General features: G+C 34.7%; 1 protein-coding gene across 3 annotated transcripts in view; it reads left to right on the forward strand.

Moving 5' to 3' along the window:
* The window catches only part of DACH1 (dachshund family transcription factor 1), a 426,112-nt gene that overhangs the window by 280,043 nt on the left and 119,035 nt on the right, over positions 1-27,034 (forward strand). For all 3 annotated transcript variants that reach the window (XM_064586010.1, XM_064586012.1, XM_064586011.1), the window contains 2 exons: positions 8,921-9,093; positions 24,118-24,253. In XM_064586010.1, coding sequence (XP_064442080.1) covers positions 8,921-9,093; positions 24,118-24,253 — 309 coding nt within the window. The remainder of the gene's footprint in view (positions 1-8,920; positions 9,094-24,117; positions 24,254-27,034) is intronic.

The following is a 27,034-nucleotide window of genomic DNA, read 5'->3' on the forward strand; positions in this document are numbered from 1 at the left end:
TTACCACAATGCCTGACACATTGAAAGTAGATGATACATGTTAGATGTTATCACCATCATCACTTCGTTAATGATATCACCATACACCCCGTTGTTAGTCTAGATACTCAAGTCATCTTTCACATTTTACTTTCTTCATCCCTTTTTGTACCCAAATGATCACCAAGTTCTATCAAGTTTATTTCCAAAATATCAAACATACTTCCTCTTCTTCATCATCTCTTTTATTCCAGTCACAGGATAAAATTATGTACATATGTGTTACATTTGTGTATCTCTCTCCCACACTGTAAGCTGCTCAAGAACAAAGGCTATAGGTTAGCATTTTAAAAACCCAATTGAAGTTTACCTCATATGAATGTAAGAATTGGTCTGAGAACTGCAGTTCTCAACTCAAGAACTGATTGAAAGTTAGTCTTACTATGGATACAATGATGAACAAAAGAAACATAGGGCCAACCATGTGGTGCTCACATTAAGATGAGAAATGTTGGGTCTTTCTTTAATGACAATGGGAAACAACTGAAGTCCTCTAAGCAGGAGAGTGACAGTGTAAGATCTGTACTTAAAAGTAATAATGATCCTTGAATCTGATTACAGGGGCAGATATAGAAGTAGAGATAAATTACATAGATGAAATCAACACGAAATGGAAGTGGACATTTGTGGCACGCAGTGAGAGAGGAGGAGATAAAGATGATCCCTAGGTTTCTGGTTTATAAACTAGCTGTGATGTCATTCTTTAAGGGCAACCAGGTTTGGGCAGAAGATAATTTAAGACTTAGATCCATACAAATGAGGAATATTCAGATAATTCCCATGAGTATGCCATCCTACCTATGAGGGTTTTATGCTTTTTGGAAAATTTAATAGCAATTTTGGCTCAAGTGAGAAGATTTTTCAATTTCAACATAAATAATTTAAACCTGAAAACGTTGTATAAAACAATGGAAATTAAAACTGATGTCCACTGACCATGAGCAACACTTAACCATGAACATGAACTTTTTCTATTATATACCATGTATAAAGTATATTAACTTGAAATTTTATTTGATGTAATTGTAAATCTATAGGGAAATTAAAATATCCTTAGAGAGGAGAATTTCTAGTTCATTTGTTTGCCTAATGGAAAAATCATTTGATGAGTTAAAGTGGGAAAAGGTAGAAATTCATTGACATTGGCAATGAGAAAGGTTAAAAGATGCAGGATACATCTTAACGTGGGTACATTATACCCAACTGCTTTATTTTGAAGAATTTCATGAATATGTTTTAGATCAGAAACCTTACACGTTTTTAGTATTGTTATTTCTACACTGTCCATAATAGCATTATACTTTCGCTGTGGAAATTAACCAATCTGTTGCAATATGACCATTTCCACTGAATAAAAACATTTGGTTCTTGCTTCCAAGCATCTTATAGTCCATATTAATAAAATATGAAAATATTTAGTCTATACAAATTAATCTGGCTACTATTTCTTTCCTTGTATTGAGTTCTGTGTAACGATTGACTCAGTTTGAGTCTGCTTTTTTTTTTAATTTGTTTTGGGAATCCATTTTACCTGGTTAACACTTAGAGCATGGTGCTAATGAGTCCAAAGAAAACAACAGCATCAAAAAGCAAAGTGTTTTCTGATATAATTATCTCTGTCTTAAAGTATTTAACCTTTATCTTTATAGTAATGGCCTTACCTCTTTTATTTTAAGTTGTATCAAAACTTTCTGGAATTTGGTACGAAATAAGGGAAAATGTATAAAGTATTGCATTCTGTATATAACAATTCATTGTAATAATTTTTATGAGTTTGAAATCAAGGCTTTCAAACGTAAACCATTTTCCATTTTAAGTTACCTAATGCTGTTCTGGTTTTCCATGATTCCTCAAGGATTCTCAGGATAATTGTTTTTTGTATGTCTCCCTGTCCTTTAAGGACCCTTTTATTTATTCCATTTGATCTTAGTGACTTGAACCTCAGCTCTGATTTTACAATTTGTTTCTCATTCTTTCTAGTTCAATAATCATTAGCCATGGCGAAGAACATTCAACTAAAATAAGAAAGAACTAAGCAGCTCTGATTTCCAGTATTCTGTATGTCACTTTGCGTAGCCTGTTAACTTACGCCACTTTCAGCAACACGGCTGAATATGTAAGGAAATAGAAATATCTCAACTTGGTGAAGAAATCTAGCTATTAGCATTGTTCTGATGAGTCCATGGACTTTAACAGCACTGGTGTGATAGTATGACCATTATATAGATATAAAATAAAATGTATCAAAATAGCTCTGCATTCAAAAGAAAACATTACAGGTAAAATAGAAGCTTTCTTGTATGGCAAGAGTTTTAAATTCCTAATTAACAAATACTTAACCACTCAGGTAACACAGAGTAAGCTTTAGTTAATAATAGATAGCTAAAGAAAATATGTCCAAATATTTCTGGGAGAGTAACATGTTTACCTATATGACTTGTATTTATTGGTAGTAGGATAGTTAGAATTCATGACAATACTGTTCTTTCTAAGAAAAAAAGTAAGTTGATGTCAGAACATCAGCTAAGCAGGATTGGTTACATGGCAGCCAACCAGTTTTGTTTTTCCCCAGCAATTCCAAATCAAACATGGGATGTGTACATATATAAATTTTAGACTCTAAATGGCCTTCTCTGTGGGCATTAAAACCTAGGCATTTGTGGTGTTTTGTTTTTGTTTTTGTTTTTGCTAAACCACTGAACCTAAACTGGAATATTTTATTTTGTTTTATTTTTTAAATTGTGCCGCTAATTAACTTTACCTGGAAAAGATTACTTCTTCTTCATTTTAAAATAATTTGATGAAGTTGAACCAAAACACCAAAACATTTCAGTGTTTTTTGTATGCTAAAATATAGATCAATTGAGCTCAAACGTTAACCAGAAAAAGATTTAAACATTACATTACATTAACTCATGAGAGGACTGTTTCTCCCATTTATGCAAAGCACTAGGAGTACTGCTGACAATTTATATCTCATTTTTTATTAGGGTGAAGTTAACCAACTCTAACAGATAATAACTTGTTTATTCTCACTTACCTTTGAAATAACAACTGAACACCCATAGTGTCTGTGACTAGTATTTACTCTTACTGAATAGTCTTGTCTGCATTACTAAGATGGCGTTGACATCCTTCTAAGTGGTCTCCAATGGTATGGAGTAAATGCCTGCTCTTGCCATTTTCATTGTAAACGAATCTTGACAATGTCAGGTTCCCGTCACAGTCTATCAGTGTCACTCACTAAGCAGTGGTGTGACCGTTAGTCCCTCTGAGATTTGCCTTCTTTATCAGGGTCAGCCTGTGGGAAAATCTGAATGGATAGTTACATGTTACTTAGATATAAAGGGCAATAACATTTACATATATTTTTACTATTTTAATGCATGATAGTTTAAAGGTGTTTACTTTTTACAGATCACTTTAATTTTGTGCTTGATTATTTTACATGTACTCTATCCAAAATTCATAAAAAAAATACTGTGGCCTTCCCTTTTGGAATCTACTTCTCATTAGATATATGCAGGATTCAATAATAAATATGATTATCTGGGCTAGGATATTTGGTGCCACTCATATACATACCCAAAATTTGTGGGTTTTTTAATTAAAGAGAAACAGTAATAATATGCTTTCCCCAAACATTTTCTATCTCCTTTTCCACTTAAAAATTGTGTGCCAAAAAATGAAGTGATCTTCTCTTTTTTTTCCTAACGATGATCTCCACATTTAATCACTCTTTAATTTTTTTATGGTAATCTTTTTTTTTGAACATCTGTCTTAATTGATAATTTAATGTTTCAGTTGATTTGTAAAATAGCATTCCAAATGCTGAACATTCACATTTCTTTCCCCTTATTTCAGTTTATTTGCAAGAATCAGTTACTAAAATTTTATTTATAACATATCCATATTTGTCTTTGGTTCTATTGAATATACCATGTAACAAGATACTGAATAGAATTTTTCCTGTGGCCCCACACAGGAACAAAAGGTACTGGGCACTCCTCATTTTAAAGAAAGTAACAAGCAACTGCTACTTATTAATAGCCCCTGAACCAGCCTATCCTAACTATCACTCCAGACCCCACAAATACCCTCCTCCTGCGTTTTAAGAGGGTATGACCATAGGGAGAGGGGAGTTGCAGAAATCCTTGTAGTGAAGAGATAGCATCTAATGGGGAGGGCTGTGGCTCACTGACCCTTTTTTGAGAGCGTTTCCTCACCACCAGGTGAAGGGAGGGGAAGTTCCAAGAGAATTATTCAAGGATTATAGGTGCCTCAACCTCATTTCAAAGCTGGATTTCTGTTTTGATGTGAACTGCTGATCTGTTTTCTGTACATATTTGAGCAATGGGGATAAAGAATTGAGAGGTGGCAGGGTAGGGAGAGTGGACATCATCAGAACAAGAGGACCCACACCAATGAAGGACCTTAGTTTCAAGAGGCAATGGCAGTTTTGGGAGCTTAGAAGAACAGAAAGCTGAGGGAGATTTCCATTGTCAGGGACTCCTGCTGCGAGGAAGTTCCTCTTAAAGGGCCCCCCTTAAAGGATCAGACATGATTTAGGAGATACTTAGCATTTAGACACCTGCCATGTGGAAGACGTAAATGGCCGATAGGTACAGTCATAGAAGATACAGTGCAGGGAGAACTTGAGCAGGAACTGGTTGGGTAGGAGACCTTTATCCTACTATCCAGGAGAAAGAAAGGAGGAGGATGGATGAAAAACTAGCCAAGCCCATGTCTTCCAGGCTACCTAGGCTCTAGGGCTGGCCAGTGCTGATGGGGATAGGGAAACAGAGATGAGTGTTAACTAGAATGGATTTTTTGTTTTTGTGGGATTTTTTGTTTTTTGTTTTTTAGAAAGAGAGCATGTGTGCCAACAGGGGAGGGGCAGAGGGGGAGGGAGAGAGAGAATCTCAAGCGGACTCTGCACTGAGTATGGGTCCCAATCTCATGATCCTGAGATCATGACCTGAGCCAAAATCAAGAGTCAGTCACTGAATCGACTGAGCCACCCAGGCACCCCTAGAATGGATTTTTTTTAATACTCAAGGTTATTAAGGGGCAGAAAATCCTTGACAAAACATGTTTGAAGGCACTAATTAGAGGAAAAATAAAACCATTTTATATTTGTAACGCATCAGTTCTGACTGTCCCATAGTCTGATTACCTTTAGAGTAGAGATAGCTTTCAAAATTTAAGGGTTTCTCCCCAAAGCAGTGTATTTCTGCATTTAAAACTTGGTTCATCATAAAATATGTATCACAAAATATGATAAAATATAAAACAGGGGCAAGCCAAGAAAAGTAGTCTGAGCTCATAAAAAGACTGAGACAGTGCATCAAGCTGTTTGCTTTTTTTCAGAATCTGAACTATGTTGTAATGTTGGGGTGGGAAGAGTGTAAGGTGGGAGAGAATCTCCCATAACTGGTGTTTACCAATTCAAATTTCAGTTACACTAAATCTGAAGATCACCTTGCTTGTCCCTGAAGAATATACGTATTTTTTTACACAAAAGAAACTAAACACACACAATCACTTTTTTTGCAAATAAGTTCCATATATTTGTATACATACTTATTGATAAATTCTTAATACCATATAATTAGGCTGGGGAAGGGAATTGTTTCAGATTATATAAAATGCATAATTAACAGTTTTTAGCTAGAGACAGAATTGGTAATCACGCATTAATTTCAATTTTCTTTCTTTCATTTATGTACCCACTTACCTCTGGCTGTCTCAAGACTATACACTTGTTAATTTTCACTCTACCAAAATGATGCCATAGCATGAGTGGCTGGCCTCGACTGTGCTCGTGGTTACACTCTTAATTTCAGCACATAGCATCTGCCTGTTGTATTCTACCCTCAGCTGAACCCACGTAAGCAGATGTCTAACCTGAGACTGTTTCTGTGCTTCCCCACAATCTGTGTGTACGACCAGGTATGGGAGATCCTCTCTCCCTTCCGTTCCCTACTCCCAACATTAAAATATGATTACAGATCCCAAGTAATCAACAGCTGGATACACTATCTGAGTCTTTTTGTAAACTCATGGCCATTTTCCTTGGCTCAAACCATTTTATAGTTTTATTTTATAAGTTTTTGCATATGTGCCTCAACAACCTATTACAGTATGTGTTCTTTGAGGATACTAGGCCTGTATCAACTTCATCTTGTTCTTCTACTGTAAAGTCAAGAAACAGTGTGATTCTATAAGAATGGGGAAGGAAAAATCAGTTTTTTTCTGTTTCTCCTTAACTCTCCGTAGCAAATATAAGAATTTTTCTTACATATTTCATCTGTCTCTTGCAAGATTTCATGTGGGCATAGTAGTACACTTTAATTTTAAAGGTATATATATGTGTATATATATTTGTATGTAGGCATAGTATGTATGTGTGTGTGTGTTTATATATATATATATATATATATATATATATATATATGTATGTATGTATTCTGGCTTATATCAATCACTGAATATATTGGCTTAAACCAAAGCACCTGAAATTATACATTTAATAACTATGGGTATGTCTTGTTCTGAAGTGGCCTATTTTCACTTCTTATTTATTCATGCTAATAGAGGAAAAGGATGTTATAAATAATGCAAAAATCACTTACAGCTGACTTAGTTATATATTGTATATTTTTCATCAGACTTAGTTTCTTAATTGTTTGCTCTATTTATTACCCAAATGAGCTAACATCATGAGTATTTAACAAATGATGATTGGCGGAGATGGCTAGGAGCATTTTATGGAGTGGGAAAATCCAATCTAGTGCTATAAACTTGCTATGGAAAATTCGCATATGGATGATTGATATTTACCTTACACAAGAGACTAATACCCTGTGATGCAAAAGAGATGTGAAAATAGATCATATTTTGTCTGTATTCTGTTTCAGATTGAATCAGAATTTTGGCTTAATATTTTATATAATGTGAAAAAACAGAGTTAGTGTTTCTCTACTATGAGAGTAAAATTGAAATATATTTGGAAAAATGACTTCTTCCAGTATACTAACTGGCAATCAGCAATCAAATAAAAGAAGAAATTGGTTCAAGTGAACAGATAAACAAAAGTAGATAATAGATATAAACAGAGCTCAGACTGAATCTAAAATAATGAATGTGAATATTTTTCTACACTCCATATTATATTGCCCAAATAAGCAACATACTATGAAAATATAATGCTTGCTTTTGTTGGATATTGTAAATGAAATATGTAGAGAGAATTATCCATTAATTACAAATTCCCAATCCAGTTTTCATATTCAAATAGCATTTATTCCAAAGTGTTATTTCTATACCAACTGTCAGTGATTGTGCCTCAATTTTTGTTTTAACTGATACTATAAAAAGTAAAAATGTAAAGAAAAAATTTGAGCATACATTGATAAAGGCATTGTAGAGTGGAGATTTTTAAAATGTTTTGTCACTGTATGTTTTCATGATATCATACATTTGAAAAATTCATACTTATAACTTTTACATATTTGACTAGGACCTTGGTGTAAGTGTCAAAAAAGGCATGAGTAGAAAAGTGAAGTACATAAATTTGTGAATATGGAAGTGAACTTTTATATCACAGTGTAGGAACAAGCTGGAGAAATTTCTTTTATGAGTCATTTCTGGATGAAGCTATAAACTTTTTTTTAGCCAAAAGCTGTCATGGTTTCTTGTAAAATAATAAAGATAATAAAGATATCCATTTTAATTGATTCTTTTCATTGTTTAATAAAATTGCTTTGTTTGATTGCTGAAGAATTTGAATTGAGTTTTCATTACCCACTTCTGAACAATTTACTCTAAGATCCAGACAGTATTGAGCTAATGAGTTTGAATTTATATTGAACCTTAACTGTCTTCATGAAGTAAATGGAAAAAAATCATGGCAGTAACTAAGTATTCTTCATTAAAAACTGTATCGTAGAGATTTTACAATGAGGCTTTTAATAGAGCTAAAGCATTTAAATTGGAGTTTTACCAACTTTGCTGTTTCTAAGCATATTATAAGAAAATATGATTTCCTTTAAGAAACCTGGGATAAGGAAACACTGTACTCTTGCCCACCCCAGGGATCTCACACTTCTGTTACCCCCCTCTGCCTGCCTGGACCTCACAGCCTTCCACGTAGTCATCCTCTCCATCACCTTCAGCAGAGCCACTGTCTGCCAAACTGTATAATGGCATTTTTTGGCACTAAAAAATAGTAGTTGCACAGAAAAAAATTCTAATTATTGCATAGTAAAATATAGGACAGAATAAAGAGATACTACATTTAGATAACTGATTGTGATAAGCTAAAAAAAAAAAAACCCTCATATTTTAAACAAGAATTAGACTGATCAGAAGAATAATACAGCAGCCAATTGACCATTTGTACTAAACACATGAAGCGTGGTGATATGATAAAACATGGCACCAAACTGGTTAGCCTTAAAACTAATTCCTGTGAGTGGTGAGTGGATATCGTTGCCTAAAAAGGGACAAATATTTTTCCTTTGGCAATTATTATTAGAACATTTTTTAATGCTTAAATTTTCTTTTTATTTATTTATTTATTTTTATTTTTTTTTAAAGATTTTATTTATTTATCTGAGAGAGAGAATGGGAGGGGGGAGGGTCAGAGAGAGAGGCAGACTCCCTGCTGAGCAGGGAGCCCGACGTGGGACTCGATCCCGGGACTCCAGGATCATGACCTGAGCCGAAGGCAGTCGCTCAACCAACTGAGCCACCCAGGCGCCCATAATGCTTAAATTTTCAATGATTTATGTTCTTTGCCATTTTCATAAATGAGATGTACCATGTTTCATAGTTTTACTTGACCAAAGCAATGATGAAATATGTGTATTTTTTATAGGACTGGAACTTCCTTTTATGATGATGCCCCACCCTCTGATTCCTGTCAGCCTACCTCCAGCGTCTGTCACCATGGCAATGAGCCAGATGAACCATCTCAGCACCATTGCAAATATGGCGGCTGCAGCACAAGTTCAGAGTCCCCCATCCAGAGTTGAGACATCTGTTATTAAGGTAATTGTTTTCTTACATGGTTGTTTTGGCTTCCGCCAAACAGCATCTCAAACCACCATCTCTCAATCTGTGATTTTATTCCACAATTCTAATGTCAAGACAGCTAGGTGGTAGTTAAGTAATGAGAAAAATCACTTGTAGTACTTAGAACCAGGTAGAAGCAGGGGTACAATATTAGACAATATTAGGTTAGGTTAATCCTAAATTCTGTGTTGTGTCTATTAAGAGAGAGATGAACATAGGAAATTAATTGATATATTTCAAATAGCACCTATGTTTAAATGTTTGGTTGTGTGTATGAGGGCATGCATGTATATGTATGTGTGTGTAGTGTTTTGAGACTTTAGGTGTGGAAAAGTACTTGACTTGTTTTTAGAAGACAAGAAGTGTTAAATTATGGTTCTGCCACTTGATAGCTATGTTGCCTTGGACATGTGACTGAATCTTTCTGATTCTATTCTACATATAAAAATAGGTAATGCCGTATAGGTGTAAAAACTAAACAAAATAATAAAATTCATTGTTTTTTATAAATTCAAAATACACTACATGTGGAAGATAACATTATTGTTATACAAAAATCGCATGTGTGTATATACACAATTTTCTCTTTCTCTCTCTCTCCCCCCTTGTGTGAAAGGGTATATGTATAACCTTAAATTTGTATGTGTATAGTTTTCATTTATTTTATAATGTGTATTTAAATCAAATTACTTTAAATGCATTGTCAGAATATATTATTAATTTTTCAGCTAAGTAAAAGATACCTCATGCTCATCCTTATCTGACATAATCATTACATCCTTTTTCTGAATATAATACATTTGAGTTTAAGGCAGCCTCTGGAGCATATCTTACATAAAAGGTCCTGTTAACAATTCTTATTCATTGCTGGTAAATATGCAAAATAATATAGACATTTTGGGAGACAGTTTTATGGTTTCTTACAAAACTAAACATACTCTTACCATACGATTTTATATTTTGCCAGCTCCTTGGTATTTACCCAAATAAGTAGAAAATTTATGTCTATACAAAAACTTGCACATGGATATTTATAGCAGCTTTTTAAAAAAATTATTGCCCAAATTTGGAAACAATCAAGATGTCTTTCAGTAGGTGAAAGGATAAAAAAGGTGGTACCTCCGTGACTTTGTTAAATTAACATTTGTTAAGTGGAACATAGGGTGTTGGATGGTGAGTCATGGTCCAACAACAGACCATAAGAAATACTGAAATAGAGAACTTTATTACTCATGAGTCCTAGAGGAAGTACCTGGAGGACCACATGATGAGGTCAAGGCAGAGTGCAAAGAGAACAAGGTAGGATCTGGGGCAGATGCCTGTATTAAGATCCATGGGTGGAATATTTTGAGGTTCCTTGGCTAGGGCTAGATTGGTCAATTAAAACCAGAAGAGCAGCGTTTTGGTAAGCCCCACAGGGGTCCTATCTAAAAGGAGATTGCTAATCACAAATGCTGTTGGGGAAGTCCTATTAGGGACTTACGATTTGTTTGTGACTCTGTGGCTGCTGTCTAGGGCATGTGCTTGCATGTCCCTCCAAGACAGTTGGCCAAACAAAATGGATGCCTAGGCAGCGATACCATGGAGTAGTTTAGCTAAACTCCTGACACCATATAATGGAATATTATTCAGAACTGTAAGGAAATGAGCTATCAAGCCATGAAAAGACATGGAGAAAACTTAAATGTATACTGGTAATTAAAGAAGTCAGGCTGAAAAGATTATACACTATATGATTCCAAGTATAAGACACTCTAGAAAAGGGACAGCTATGAAGATACTAAAAAGATCAGTGATTGCCAGGGCTTGACAGGGATGAATAGGGAGACCACAAGGAATTTTTAAGACAGTGAAAATGCTCTGTATGATACTATAATGATAGATAATGTCCATTATACATTAAAAAGAGGCCTTGTGGGGCACCTGGGTGGCTCAATCGTTAAGCGTCTGCCTTCAGCTCAGGTCATGATCCCGCGGTCCTGGGATCGAGCCCCGCATCGGGCTCCCTGCTCTGCAGGAAGCCTGCTTCTCCCTCTCTCACTACCCCTGCTTGTGTTCCCTCTCTCTCGCTGTGTCTCTCTCTGTCAAATAAATAAATAAAATCTTTAAAAAAAAAAAAGAGGCCTTGTGACTACTTATACAGAATGTTGAATAATATGCTAATAGCAGTTTTTCTTATAATAATGGCTCTATAAACAAAGATATATACTAGTTCCTCATACCATTTTCTGAAGTATCCGCATCAGAAAAATTATATATATATATAGAGAGAGATTATAATATATATAATTATATTAGTTCTATATTATAGATATATGGATATTATATATTATTCTCTATAAATATATGGAATATAAATATATAAGTTATATATATAATATATATATCACAGAAGACCGAGATCAACTTCTTAAAAATCTTTAGCTGAGAAAATGCCAATGAATGCTACATTGTCATCAGCCAAGAACTGAGAAGATAACTTTTAAAAATTCTTCTTTATTCTAAGTGACTTTTAGAGGGTTCCTTTGTTACCAAAGAATTTGTTAATCAAGGAGTCACTGCATAATTCAATTTATGATCATTTTTGGTAATACTTATTACTGAGAATTCAACATTCTCATTGCCTCACTCACTGAAGTGAATGAGAGGGAGATTTTGGCTGAAGAAAAAAGCCTAAGTGTTCCTATAATTGTACTCCATAGCTATTTAAAAAGAAAAAAAAAAGAAAAAGAAAAGGTACTAAGTATTAGTTACAGGATGTGATTATTCTCATTTTTTAAAATTTAGTAATTATTACTATAGATAATCATCTTCATAATATTAATTATATAATTTTCACTCTTGAAACTGGGAATTTTTATAATTTCTCATTTAGACAAGATTTAGATTCATAGTTAAAGTAAAAATATGGCAGAAGAGCAGATTTTAGCAGTTTAAAATCATAATGGGTGACTTTGTTATAAACTCTATGTAATTTGGACATCAGCTAGTAGAACATGGATCCAAAAGACTCCAATTACATTAAGAAGCTCGATTTATTTTATATTTTCAATACATATATATTTTTAAAATTGTGTTGTAGCAAATGTTAATTAGAATACTAAAATAGTGAAACTTCCTTTAATAAATCCTTGATTGTCGGGGTTTAGGTAAGTAGGAGGAAGGAGTTGGGTTTCCTCTGGAAGGCATCTGTAGAAAACAATCTAGATTATTGAAAAGTCAGCAACATTCCTGTGGTTTCTTAAATTAAGGTTAGGAGTGGAGAGGAGGGAGATAGGGAAAAAGGAAGGAAATATGCAAAAAGGTAGTAAGAAAGGGATGGAGCTCTGTGTCTTGAAATGTGTGCCAACACCTCCTACATCATAGTGATATCCCATTTCCTAGTCTCTTGGGGCAAATATTTTCAGAAACTTGGCTATGGATAGATTAGAGGAAATTCTGGACTTTTGAATGCAGTGGTGGTATAAATGGTCCTAGCAGCTAAATAAGAAACAATGGCTCTAATTAAGAACGATTAGAGAAAATAAAAGCTGATAGTTTTTAAATTATTATTTATCATTAATAAAACAAAGCTGGTAGTTTTAATTGCCAACATCAAAGTGAAGTTCTGTTGGCCACTGTGGAAGTTCTGAAGGGCCTATTTGCCCCTTTCTTCTGAGGCTGGCCACCTATATATTTTTTAATTGGATGCTGACAGGTAAAGATCATTGAGAAGAAACAGTTTCAAGAAAAGCATGAGACGATTCTAGTAATTTTTGGTAAGAAATACTCAGACCTGGGAAAAATTGAGAGAATGGCTTCAGAGAATAAGGGTGAGGAATAGGTTCTTTATAGAATTCCAAATATTAGGGGAAACAAGTTAATAAATCAACCTGCCTAAATTTATATATAGTAGACTTTATAGCACAAGCAGTGTTTAGTAAACTCCCATGATATGTATTAGTTAAACTTAATTTGGGGGAAGTTTTATTTTCCCCAAAGAAAATGTTTGGCTCCTATGTCACATTAAATAGTAGGGGACCCAAGTGGGCAATTAGAATAGCGCTTGCAACTTGGTTTGCCTGAAAAGATTCTAACTGTGAAGGCCGATTAAAAGTGAAATGTTAAATACTAGAGAAGAAGATATACCCCCATCTGAAGGAATGATAAAACAAGAGAAGTAGCCTTTGAAGGGAAAATAGAAGGTTGAGGGGTTTTCCATGTGCTGGAACATTGGTACATTCCAATGGCATTTTTTGAGAGTAATGACAAGAATTAAAATGATAACTCAACCTACATGAGAATGGCAATAAGAATTTATAAGACAGAAGAGAAGTGAAAACAAAGCTCTCAGAGTTACATATTTTAAAGCATTCTGTCCTTACCCTTTCTAGGAGGTAAAGGAGCTTCAATGACTTTCTCATAAGCCTATTTATGAGAATGTACATACCAGTACATGCAGTGAAGCAGGGTCCGAAAGCTGTTTCCTTGGGTAAAATTCACCCTGCCTCCCCAGTGTTGGCATGGATTATGAGTTAAGAATGGCTCTCCACTTTTAAGTGGGTGGGGAAAAAATATCATAGGAAGGAGAATCTTTCATGACACATGAAAATTATATGAAATTCAAATTTTAGTGTCCGTAAATAAAATGTGTTCACAACTTAGCTACTCTCTTTATATAATGTCTATGGCTGCGTTCACATACAAAGCAGAGTTGAATAAAATATTTACTAGCTGGCCTTTTACAGAAAATGACTGCTGATACCCACATTAAAGCTCTGATTAACTCAAACACATGTGAATCTTAGGCTGTGGATAACTGATACAGCTAAAACTAAACTCTCAAACATTATGGGGCCACAGGATTTGGTGTTGAAAAATAAAAGAAATTAAAAGGACTGAGGAAAAGAAAATTACATGAATGAAGACAGTACCACTGTAACATTCTCACTTGCTTTAAATGCAAACCTTCATGATGGAGTCTGCCAAAATTAAATTTAGATTTTTCTCCTGCTGATTGGTTTGGACTACTGGAAATAATTTAGTAAGATAACTTTGAGTAGGAAATGGGCATATACTGTTTAGACAATAATTCTAATTTAAATCCCTCATAGCCAATCGCCTATAAGTATATATTAAATTATTATAGGCTCTGTATTAGTCTATTATGTATCAGTGAGACTCAGATATTTTTGAATGTTATGAATGAAGAGACATAGACTTGAGATGTCAGATGTTATATAATCCAGCTTTCTCCATGGTGGAGAAATAATTCTTGCATCCTCCCTAGCCATTTTTATATAGCTAAGATTTTGTGGAAAGCCTATTCTATTTTCAGCAAATTCAAGAGTGAGGAGTGCTACATTAGCTTCTACCTTAACTTTATTACATTCTCCTGGAAGAAAAAAGGTCTAATAATTCTTCTGTGTTCTAGCCATTTAAATATACAAATCCTCTGCTATAGTACCTAGAGTGTTTCTTTCCTCCAGACCAAATATTCTCACTTCCTTTGACCATTCCTCATCAAGCTTCTTGGTTGACTTTTTTTTAAAGCACCCCCTTGTCCCCAACCCTTCCCATACAATATTCTAGAAGTGAACAGCCTAGTGAAGAGACACTGGAACTAACATAAGCCTCAATTTGGACAATAGTTTATAAATATAGTCATAATTCATAAAACTTTTTGCTAGTTGAATGTGTGACTCATTAAATTTCATGCCTTTTCAACATGAAATTTTATTAAGCCAATTCTTTGTTTTTATACTTTTACTAGGAATTTGCATTTGTCCATATTAAGCGTGTTTCCCAGTCCACCGATTTAGGCTCTTTAGATACTTAACTTTTTTTTTTTTTAAGATTTTATTTATTTATTTGACAGAGAAAGACACAGCGAGAGAGGGAACACAAGCAGGGGGAGCGGGAGAGGGAGAAGCAGGCTCCCCGCCGACCAGGGAGCCCGATGCGGGACTTGATCCAGGGACTCCAGGATCATGACCTGAGCCGAAGGCAGTCGCTTAACCAACTGAGCCACCCAGGCGCCCCTTTTTTTTTTTTTTTTTGAGTATAGTTGACACACAATGTTATATTACTTTCAGTACAACATGGTGGTTCAACTTCTCTATACATTGTTATAATCACCACAAGTGTAGCTACCATCTGTCACCATACAACACTGTTACAATATCATTGACCATATTCCCAACGCTGTGCCCTTTGTTTCTGTGAGTTATTCATTCCATAACTGGAAGCCTATTCTTCAGATATTTTTGAATCTTGACATTCTAAACTATCATATTAGCTATTTATACAATCATTGTATCATTTCCAAATTGTAAAAGGATGTATTACTTGTACTACCTTAAATCACTGAGGAAAATAAACGGTATAAATCGAGAGATCAATTCTTCTTGTCATTAGAGAATTCCTAATAGGCTGAAATGTTCTACTAATTGATTCTCTTTAGGTATCATTCATCAAGTAGCCCCAAATCTCCCTGAATGAATCAATATTTTTCTCACATTTTATTTAATAAATTCACAATGATATAAGGACTTAGAAAAAATGGTTCTTATTGAAAAAAAATAAAATTAAAAAAAGAAAGGCAGTATATTTTAGTGGCTTAAAACATAGATTATGGAGGAAGGATTCTTGGGTTTATATTCCATTTCTACCACCTCTTAGTCATGTGACCTCAGACAAGTTACTTAATATCTCTGTCACAATGAGGTTAATGATATCCCTACCTCATCAGATTGTCACACTGATTAAATTAGTGTTTATGAATAATACCATTAGAAGTTTTTGTACACTGACATTATATTCTCCCATTATTTTCTCTCCAAATAGTCACAAACATCTGTTTAAAAATAAGTTATAGAATCTTATAAGGAATTTGTGTCAAGCTTTTGAAATAGAGTCAAAATCGTAAAGTAAGAACTCTTTTTTTTTCTTGTTCAGCCCTCTTCACCTAAGAAAAGCACTGCAATTTGCTTTTGGGGGGCGTTGTAGTGCAGTGGTATACAAAGCGGATTTTTAAATGCATTTTTTTCAGATTTCATTTTTTTCAGGGATAGTATAGAATTGTTTTTGAGAAATTTGGCAATATTCAAGTTATTCTACATTCTTGAATAAACATCTTTCTCGCATGCCACATCATAGGGTTTTCTGAGAACAAGGAATATGACTTAAATTTGTTAGGCTTCTCCACCAACCTCTTTGTGTGTGTGTGTGTGTGTGTGTGAGAGAGAGAGAGAGAGAGAGAGAGAGAGAGAGAGAGAAGCAGAGACACTTTAGGACATTCTCATTTAAAGAATTAAACATTGAAAAAAAATTTAAATACAATGTATAAATTTCCATTCCCTAATACTTTCCTTCAAAGTAGGTCCTTAAGGTACTATTTAGTAAATAGGACTTTATGTGCATGAAGTTTAAAATGTTTAAATATTATAAAAACTAGAACCAGAGTGACCGGATTCTCAAAGTACATGAAAATCCTAGAACAATGTCATGTCCTTTATGTTTGTTTTTAGGTACAGAATAGTTTATTTTGGGGCAACCATAAATAACTCTAGATGTATGCATTACTTTTAGACATTTTTCACAGAAAAATTGACTTCATATAATTTTTACTTGGATTTAGAAAAAACAGTTAAGTATATTCTCTTAATGTTTCTTTGGATGTTGATATTTAAATGTGAAGAGGATACTCACAAGAAAAAGAAAGTATTAAAACATAGCCACCACTAACTCTACCCTACATCAATGTATTTAAACAAATCACATATATTTAAACCCAGAAGTTTGTAATAATACTAAAAAACAAACTCATAATTCACCTTTGAAATCTAGGGAATTGATTCTTTTAAAGGACAAAGGTTTAAACAAAGGATAAATAAAAGGGTAGAATCAAGCATTTTCCTGGGTTTCCCATACAAACTGTTCCTCAGAATAATCATTAATTCATTAGGGGAAATTTCCGTCCATATAAATAAATCTTCTAGCCAAAAAACGAATAAGGAATGATATATTTAGAATGTCACCAAATTGCCAGTCCTAATGAAGTGGCCTCTAGGCCATGATCATCAGTGGGAGCCAGCATCATAAAATGCAACCAAGCAGACATTGTATGCATGGGGGCATGCAACACCATCTATGAAGTAGTCTCGCCCCAAGCTCAACTTGAATCAAGCATCCAGATTTAACTGTGTGTAGGACATTCAGGATATAGAGGAAGATAGAGATGAATTACACCCTTAAGGAACTGCATCTGACCAGTTTCGTGTGGTCGTAGCCTCTAAGAACATCTTCAGTGCCTTAACTAGATAAAAATTTGGCTTTCAACATTTGCCATGCACAGAGAGGATGATGCCAGTTAATGAATGGCAGTGTTGGCCAAGACGGAATTTACCTTTTTCTCCTTGCTCTCCACCTTCTGCTCCTCCTTCCTTGAGTGTGGGAATGGAGGAAGTCCTGGCTTTTGATTAAGATGCTAGTATTTATTATTACATAGGGATGAATTATATCCCTGAGCCAAGACCGTAAGTTGTTGTTTAAAGTAACTGGAAGACTTTATGTTAACAAATAGTAATCTGAAATTATGAGGCTACCTGAATTTTCATACAGATACAGGGGAAAAAAAATAGTCCCCGACCACCACTGAATAAGTTTGAAGAGACAGCAGGAGAATAAAACTAAGTTGTTTATGATTATACTCATGGGTCCTACCAGTTTCATATTTAGCAACATTAAGTATTTCTTGTGTATCATCACCAAAACAAATAAAAAGAGCTATGTAAACACCCCTTAAAGCCTCACTTTAGAACTTCGAGTCATGGAGTTTTGATGGTGTCTGCCTGATCCTCTACCAGATGCAAGTATATTAGTAGCATCATTTACTATGTCTTCCAGAATTACTTTTTTTTCCCATTTTATTATTTTTATTTTTTTTACTTTTTAAAAAAACTTTATTTTATTGTCAGTCACCATACATTACGTCATTAGTTTTTGATGTCCAGAATTGCTTTTTAACATTTTCCTGAATCCAGAATCCCGCTTCTATTATTTGTTTTCTCTGATAGTTTTTTTTCAGAACAAGGGAATTTAGATGTCACACTTAATCAGTGTACATATATGATTCTGGACTCCGCTGCCATTTCCTAGTTTATGATAGATGCTCCATGAGGGAAAGGATTTCCATCAGTTCTGTTTACTTATATATAACCAGAACCTGGGACACTGGCACATATTAGATGTTCAGTAAATATTCTTTGAATAAATGAATTCAAGTCTGAGTTGTCTTAAAGCTCAGGAGTTGAGGTTATATAAAGTGCTAGTCAACTTCAATTTTGTAAGTTAAATGTTATATCAAGATAACATTTAATGTTAGAAATATCTTCTCCCCACTCCTATAACATATTCACTGAGGGAATCTCAGTCTGATAAACATAAGAAAATCCAGATCATTAAAAAGAGAGCAACATAAAGTAAAGCTAAATGAAATAATTCTTTAGAGAAATCAGTTGTGATTGAGTTGTGATTATTTAGACTTACACTAAGAAAATATTTTAAGTTGATAAAATATAATGCATTTTGTGATGAAGAAGAGGCGGCTGAGGCAATGTAATTTTTAATTGTTCAACTGCACATGTGTAGTACTGAACATTTGATACTCTTTGTTTTAGAATTTTGGAATACACTATTTTGAATTCCACCTTTGATTCTGAATTATCTTAGAGACTAATACTTCTTGTTCTGCCCAGAGGCAATAAATGCAGCCTTTTCTTTATTGTTATTCCACTACCATTAGTTTACTAGTATGACCTTTTTTTTGTGAGAGGGTATTCCTCTTAAATTTTCATTTATTATTGTGGCTGGTTTTATAAAGATGGAACATTGCAAAGGATTGTGTTTTATTGATTGGTGGAGTTATGATGCAGGATTATAAAGCAGTGTGTTGAAGTATTAAATTAAATATTCTTCCTCTTTGTCCTACTTCAGGCCCATCTTGGAGGTTAAAGGGTATTACACAAATGAAATGATAAATCCAGTTTACATAGTTTCCCTATAGACATTGAACTGTTTCTTTCTTATTATGTCTGAATAAAACTCATTATCTATTTTGTTTCAGAAATAATTACGAGATTCTCTCCTAAGCAATTCTTTACTGTCTCCATTATTCTCCATCTTATAGCATACTCTGGAAAGGCAAGCATATAAATATGATAAAAGAATTAAGCTGTTGAAATAAATTAATTTATTGTGCAACAATGTATTCAAATCTTACTTGCTCAGTGGATTTTACTTTAATGAAATTCTTCAAAGAACAATACATCATGTTCCAAAGATTGAAATTATACATTAAGTGAAGTGACTGAATATGTTGTGTCTCAATTTATAGAAAGTTTCAATTGAATACTTAGCTTTTAAATAATAAAAATTTGCATAAATTAAAATATTTTCTTTAAACAAAAGTATTAAGTATTGTCTTTGTATCCTTTGTTCTTAGACAATTATAATCAAAGTAAAAATAAGCTAAAGCTAAATTAAATACAATTTTACCAACATTTTCTAAGCCTTGAATTATGTTTTTAAGATGTATTTTGCATTAGATTTAAACCCAGTTTATTTTTTACCTGGTTTATTATATAATGTTTTAGAGTATTTTGAATGTATAAATGAATAAGTGAATAATGCATGAATGAAAAGAATCATCAAGGAAAGCTTTGACAGTTAAATATATTGACTAATGAAATAATTTTTATACTTATGTGGAAAATAAAACGACTAATTGTTTTTAATGGCATAATCATTGTTGCTAGAATTTTAGGCATTAAATATTTAAGTATTTTATGAGTTTAATATCTTAGGAAAAAATCAGTATCTCATGCTTTCCATTAGCACCAGTAAGAAATCTATTATGGCAGGAAACTCAAGACTTGCAAAATGACTTCAGAGGGATTGATTTATTTCAAGATTGCACTTTATCTCTGTGCGTCCAAACAGGTGCATATATGATCACCTACATAACTATTATGACAACTGTTAAAATGTAATGATGAATAAACATTGACATCGGTGACTTTTTCAAGAAAATAGAATGGTTAAGTTAGAAAACTGTATTTTTGTCAATTAAAAATACAGAATGTTCTTTTTCAAAAACATACCATGTACTTCTGTGTAATCCAAGTGTTGAGAACCAGACGTATTAGGAATTACCTTTCCAGTTTAGACAAACTCATGTGCCTCTTTATTAGAATTTTTAGAAATCAAGGTTAGACTCCTTGTAGTATATCTCTGGTCATTTATGCAGTTAACATTAGCATAACTTATTAATACATTTACACAGACTATAAAAGAATTCTATACAGTATTATACGCAAAGGATTAAGAACACTTCTTCCAAGACCTATCTGAGTAGCTACTTGAAAGACACATTAAGCACAGTGTTGTTTCAAGCAGTTAAGTACAGGACCTAATTGCCATTTTGGGGGGTGAGAGGATTAACAAATTGTGGGATATATTTGTGCAGTTGAATATATTCAGCAGTAGAAAAGAATGAACTAATGACACGTGTAATAACATGGATGAATCTCAAAAAAAGTTTTGTTGTGAAGAAGAAGCCAGATACAAAGTATGTACTCTATGGTTTCATTTTTATGAAATTCTAGAACCAGCAAGTCTATTTTGTGGTGATAGAATTCAGAAAGTGGTTGCTTCTAGGAATCGGGAGGAACTGACTGTAAAGGGACAAGAGAAGTCTTTCTGGGGTTATGGGAATGTTCTAGATCTTGACAGAACTCATCAAACTGAATACATAATAAATGCATAGTTTGCTTCATAGTTTAGGGTAGGTGTGAATGTTAAGAAAAAGGATTTATAATATCAGCTGTTTTTAAAATTATAATTAAAAGATCGGAAGTAACTTTCAGCATCCAGATGTGAAGTCTCTATTCTTTTAAATCATGTATGTGTTTGTTTCTTAGAAACTTAGGTCATTTCGTTTGCCGTGTGGACTAAAGAATTCATATCATTTAGAAGTATACCTTCTTTGGGGCACCTGGGTGGCTCAGTTGGTCAAGCGGCTGCCTTCAGTTCAGTTCATGATCTCAGGGTTCTGGGACCCCATGACGGGCTCCCAGCTCAGTGGGGAGTCTGCTTCTCCCTCTGTCCCATCCCCTCCTCGTTCTCTCTCTCTCTCTCTTTCTCTTTCTCTCAAATAAATAAATAAAATCCTTTTTAAAAAGTATACCTCCTTTGATTTATTTAGTTTGGAAAAATAACTGGTAACTTGTTTTTGTGTGTGTGTTGAGACATTAATTTCAAAATATTTTATCTCCAAATTGTGCAGTTGGATACCATCTTTCTTTAGTATCCTTCAGTATAACAAATGTATGATGTGTCATAAACTTCTCTGAACAAGCTAACTGTAAACTTTAGCACTGGGGAGGGGGTGTCTCCCTCTTTCCCTCTTTTCTGCCCCATCTCTCTCTCTTCCTCATTTACTTATTTTCGGTCTTTCAAATGTAACCCCACATGACCTGGGTAAGAAAACATATTGTGTGATGCATACATTTACCTACATACCAGTCAGTTTGCTGTTTGCCGAAAATAGAGCACTTTATTCTTAACCTCCGATCAGTTAAGGTAAAGGGCGAGTGTTATATGGTATAATATTGATACTACATCTCTCCTTTGGGAGGTTTTAATTGTCCTTTACAGAAACCAATCCACACATTTTAGACCAGTCCAAAATCTCCTAAAATACAAAAAGTTATCTTTACAACAAGATTCTAATATACATTGCAACTGTTGAAAGAATTTAGTTGTTGTTGTTGTTGTTGTTTTCTTTTTCCTTTGTTTTGGTTCTTGTAAATCTTTTGTCATGAAGTTTCTTATGGCCTGTTTTTATTTCATGGAGTATATAATGGGAAACTGGTTCATGCATGGATTTGGGAAGAGGGCTTTGTCATTTTTCTGGTTATTTTCATTTTATTTGTCATGCTTTTTCTTTTTTTTTTTTTTTTAAGATTTTATTTATTTATTTGAGACAGAGAGCACATGAGAGGGGGGAGGGTCAGAGGGAGAAGCAAGCTCCTTGCTGAGCAGGGAGCCCGATGCCGGAATCGATCCTGGGACTCCAGGACCATGACCTGAGCCGAAGGCAGTCGCTCAACCAACTGAGCCACCCAGGCGCCCTGTCATGCTTTTCAAAAATTAAGCCTCCACATATCTATGGAAGATGTTTATCAACAATGTTCAGGATTAAAAAATTAAACAGGTATGAGACAAGTGGTGCTCAATTTTGGATGCACATTAAAATCACCTGGAGTCTTAAAAATAAAGTGATGTCTGGGCTCCACTTCTGATCAGTGCATGGGGCTGATGTAACAAAGGACCATGCACTGGGTGACTTAAAACTACCCAAACGTAGTCTCTCACATTTGTAGAGACTACAAGTCTGAAATCAAGATGTCAGCATTGTCATGCTCCCTCCGAGCTCCTAGGTAGAATCCTTCCTTGCCTCTCCATCGCTTCTGGTGATGCCTGGCAATCCTTGGCATTCTTGTCTGGCAGCTGCGTAACTCCAATCTCTACCTCCATACATGACATTTTCTCTCATATCTTCACAATGTCTCCTGTAAGGGCACCAGTCATGTTGGATTAAAAGCCCACTCTACTCCAGCATGACCTCATTTTAATTAATTTCAGCTGCCAAGACCCTTTTTCCAAACATCACAGGTACTGGGGATCAGGACATCACCTTTTTTTGGAGACACGATTCGACCCCTCATACTCAGTAAGCCAGAATCTCTGGGAGGAAAGCCCAGGCACCAGGCATGTTACAAACCTCCCAGGTGATTCTAATGCAGAGCAGGACTGGGAACCACCACCGGACTAATAGAACCTCTGAGACCAAAGATACCTATTACCTACCCTCATTCTCAATGGTCCATTGACCTCCTACAAGTCAATTACATTTTAAACCTTTTTTCTTTTAAATTTCTCAAAGTCTGCTCTTTTAATATTTGCATTTTTGCACCTGAATAAGGAATTATTTTTTTTTATTTATTCCATATCATGTAGTTTACCTTCTAACCTTTCAAATATTTATTAATTATTGAAAAGACAGTTCTTCCAGGCCTACGTGCCTTGCTATCTGAAGGCATAAATATCTTGTTGCTCAAAGAAGAAAATGTTAATAAGTGGAGTATCTTATTTCTTAACCTGTAACGCCATTTATAATAGCTCATTGGAGACAGTTATACGATATATTTGCACATTAGTCTAATGGGGAAGGTTCAGGGCTTAGCCGGGGAGACGTGGCATGGGACCTAAGTGTTAACACAATAGTCTCAGGAAACATGATACCAAGTTTCCCTGGGATACAACTAATATATATTTCATGAATTTCCCCTAATACATATATGTGGTTGAATTGGAGCTGAGAGAAGCGGGTAGTCTGAAAATTACTAGAATCAAACAAAATTATTCCGATGTTAAATAATAATCGGTTTCTATGACGCCTTAAAAATGTGACCATCCAGGTGCGTCCAGAGCAGTGCCATGAGGAAGAAGCTGCTAATAACGTCTCTAGTGTTACTGTTATTATGGCCTGTCACATTGATCATTTGTGTGCTACATGACCCGTAGACGCTTGCTGCAGCAACCGAACCTAGTTAGAGATTTTTTGAAATTGGTAATTGTCTAGAATCGGAACCTGCTTTGTTCTGTTACTTTGTGGCTGTTCTAAGGGGTCCTGAGAGGGTTGTCTTTGTGGGCCTCCCTTTTTGTCCAGAGAGGGGATCCGCATTTGCCATACGGTCACTTGCCTGTAGAGCCCGTTTCCTAACTAGTCTTTCCCCACTTGGGCTTCGCTCGGGGCAAAAGGTCACACTGCCCGTGAAAGACGACCTTCTTGCCTTCGCGTCTCTATGGTACTGCCCGAACGGAAGTCAGCGTTCCGGAAGTAAAGTGCCCGCGTATTGACCTCTCCTCTCCCCAATTCTTCCCGCGGTGCCGCAGGAGCGCGTCCCGGACAGCCCTTCGCCGGCGCCCTCTCTGGAGGAGGGTCGGAGGCCGGGCAGCCACGCCTCATCCCACCGGAGCAGCAGTGTGTCCAGCTCCCCGGCGCGGACCGAGAGCTCTTCCGACCGAATCCGTAGGTCTCACACTTTTCCTCGTCGCCATTTAAACTCTCAGCTGGCTTTCCTGAGCAAAATGCCCTCCTTCCAAATAGAGCCCAGATGTATCATGTTCTGAAGCTCTGGAGCGATAGCCACCCCGCAAAATTGTGTTTCCCAGTTTGCAGGATCATGAGGCGGGGCGCTGCATTAACAGGGTCGGATATAAACTCCCCCTCTTGATGCCAGACATAAAGATCTGAGCTATGAAGAAAAAAAAAAAAAAAAAAAAAGATCTGAGCTATGAAACAGGGAAATGAAGAAAAAAATAAAAATAAAAAGTAAAAAAAAAGTAAAAAAAAAAAGATCTGAGCTATGAAGAAAAAAATAAAAAAAAAAGATCTGAGCTATGAAACAGGGAAAGTAACCTTCTAGATTAGTTTCTTTTTTTTTTTTTTAAGATTTTATTTATTTATTTGAGAGAGAGAGAGAATGAGAGACAGAGAGCACGAGAGGGAGGAGGGTCAGAGGGAGAAGCAGACCCCCCGCCGAGCAGGGAGCCCGATGCGGGACTCGATCCCGGGACTCCAGGATCATGACCTGAGCCGAAGGTGGTCGCTTAATCGACTGAGCCACCCAGGCGCCCCTAGATTAGTTTCTGAAGTAAACACCTCCAACTCACAGTTATCTAGTGGCTAAGTATATGGTTTAGGGGTTACTCAAATTTATTCTGCAGCCCTACGCCCTGCCAGGGTTTGAAATTTATCAATTTTCAAAATTCACCCTTGCATTGACAATCATAGCCACAAAGAGGAATAAAAAAAATGGAATTCAAAATAACTGACTTACACAAACAATGAATCGTGGAACACTGCATCAAAAACCAATGATGTAATGTATGGTGATTAACATAGCGTAATAAAAAAAATTAACTTAAAAAAAATCTTAGTCATTCTTATCAGTGGATTAAAGAATTTTAAATTGCTTGAATTTTAGGATTTGAATTAGTAAGTCAATAATGCATATTATTGTCAGATATTATTAAAATCTAAAAAGTAGGGGCTCTGTTTTATTTCATGATTACATTTTCAGATATTTAACCAAGAAAATGAAGAGTAAAGTTAAAAATGCCATTCAATTAACTGGTTATTTTATATCTGTATTTTGTGTCGAGAATCTAGTATTGTTTTTACAATACAGTGAACATATTAACAATGATTGTGTTGGTTGACAAAATCAGTATCATTGTATCCTTTCCAGGATTTAGTTTATTTTAAGAAATCATGTTTGTGCTACAAACTTCATCTAATTACACGTAACTGGCTGAAGTTATTTGGTTTTTGAGAATATTTTTATAACAGGAAAAACATTTGCTAGAAAGTGTCCTATAAGTCATAAAGGTTCATTTGCGTAAAGTAGAAATCCTTAGTATGAATGTTATTGAGGTAGATAACAAATACTAGGTTAAATTGTATATAATACGACTATTTTAAAAATAGTTAATTATTGACAGTTATATAGTTCAACATAATTCTAAATATGAATACTTGATTTGGCCTGTCTAAAATATATTTCCTTAATTTTGTAAGAGATTTATAACTGTGCATTAATAAAAGTGAATATAACCATTCCCAAACCAATGACATTTTCTGGGGCTTGTAAATCTTGGCTCCCACTACCTCAAGCCATCTTTCATATAAAATATTTTTTTGTATGCTCATATGCCATGCTGACACTAGAATCAGAAATTTCATGATGCATATTGGTTTCATTTCTAATGCTTTTATAAGATGTCATCATTGAAAAGCCACTGTCCTTCTAGAGAAAGATAAATATTTTTTTATGACGCTTAAGTGGAAATTATGGGCAGATAGGGTACAATTTGAAAGAATTTTGTCATATATTCATGTTTTAAATTAATCATTGTATTCTTTTTTATTCTTGCTAGAACAAAGGAGAAATTTTTACATGCTTGGACTACCATGATTGTCCAAGTAGAAATACATACACATGCACACAAATGCATGCATACACACACACATTTATGTAAATACATGTTCACATATATGCATATTTTTAATGTTTTTTTTTAACTAGACCAACACAGACATTTCAAAAATAATACAAAGAATTCTTTCACACTGATCACTCAGATTCACCCAATCATCGATGTGTCTGAAAGAGATATCTTGATAAAGGCATAATGGCACCTTAATGCCCCTATCGTGGACATGGACATCATGCTCCTTTACCTCAAATACATCATTGTTTATCTTCTCGAAACAAGGAATTTCTCTTATGTAACCATAGAACAATGATCAAAATCAGGAAATTAAGATTATTACAGTACTCTTTTCTAAACTATAAATCTCTTTCAAATTTCACCAACTTTCCTACTAACATATTTTTTTTAAATTTTTTTCTTACTAATATTTTTAATAGCAAAAGATTTTTCTTTACTAGTCCAAAAGCCAATCCAGGATCACATATTACAATTACTTGTCATATTCCTTTAGTCTCTTTTAATCTGGAACAGTTCCTTGGTCTTTTTTTTGTCTTTCAGTATCTTGACATTTTTTTTTTCAAAGAATATAGGCCATTTATTTTGTAGAATTTCCTTTAGATTGGATGTTTTGGTTTTCCCATGATTAGACTTGAATTATGAATTTTTGGCAGGAATCACAGAGGCATGATAGTGTGTCCTTCTCAGTGCATCCTTCTAAGAGACATGATATTTCTCAATACTTGTCATAACTATCTCTTGGTTAAGGTGGTGAATATAAGATTTCTCCACTGTAAAGTTACTCTTTTTTTAAACC

Source organism: Mirounga angustirostris, unplaced genomic scaffold, assembly GCF_029215605.1.
Source record: "Mirounga angustirostris isolate CCGP_5_RB_7025 unplaced genomic scaffold, mMirAng1.0.hap1 SCAF_3, whole genome shotgun sequence".
NCBI lineage: Eukaryota > Metazoa > Chordata > Mammalia > Carnivora > Phocidae > Mirounga > Mirounga angustirostris.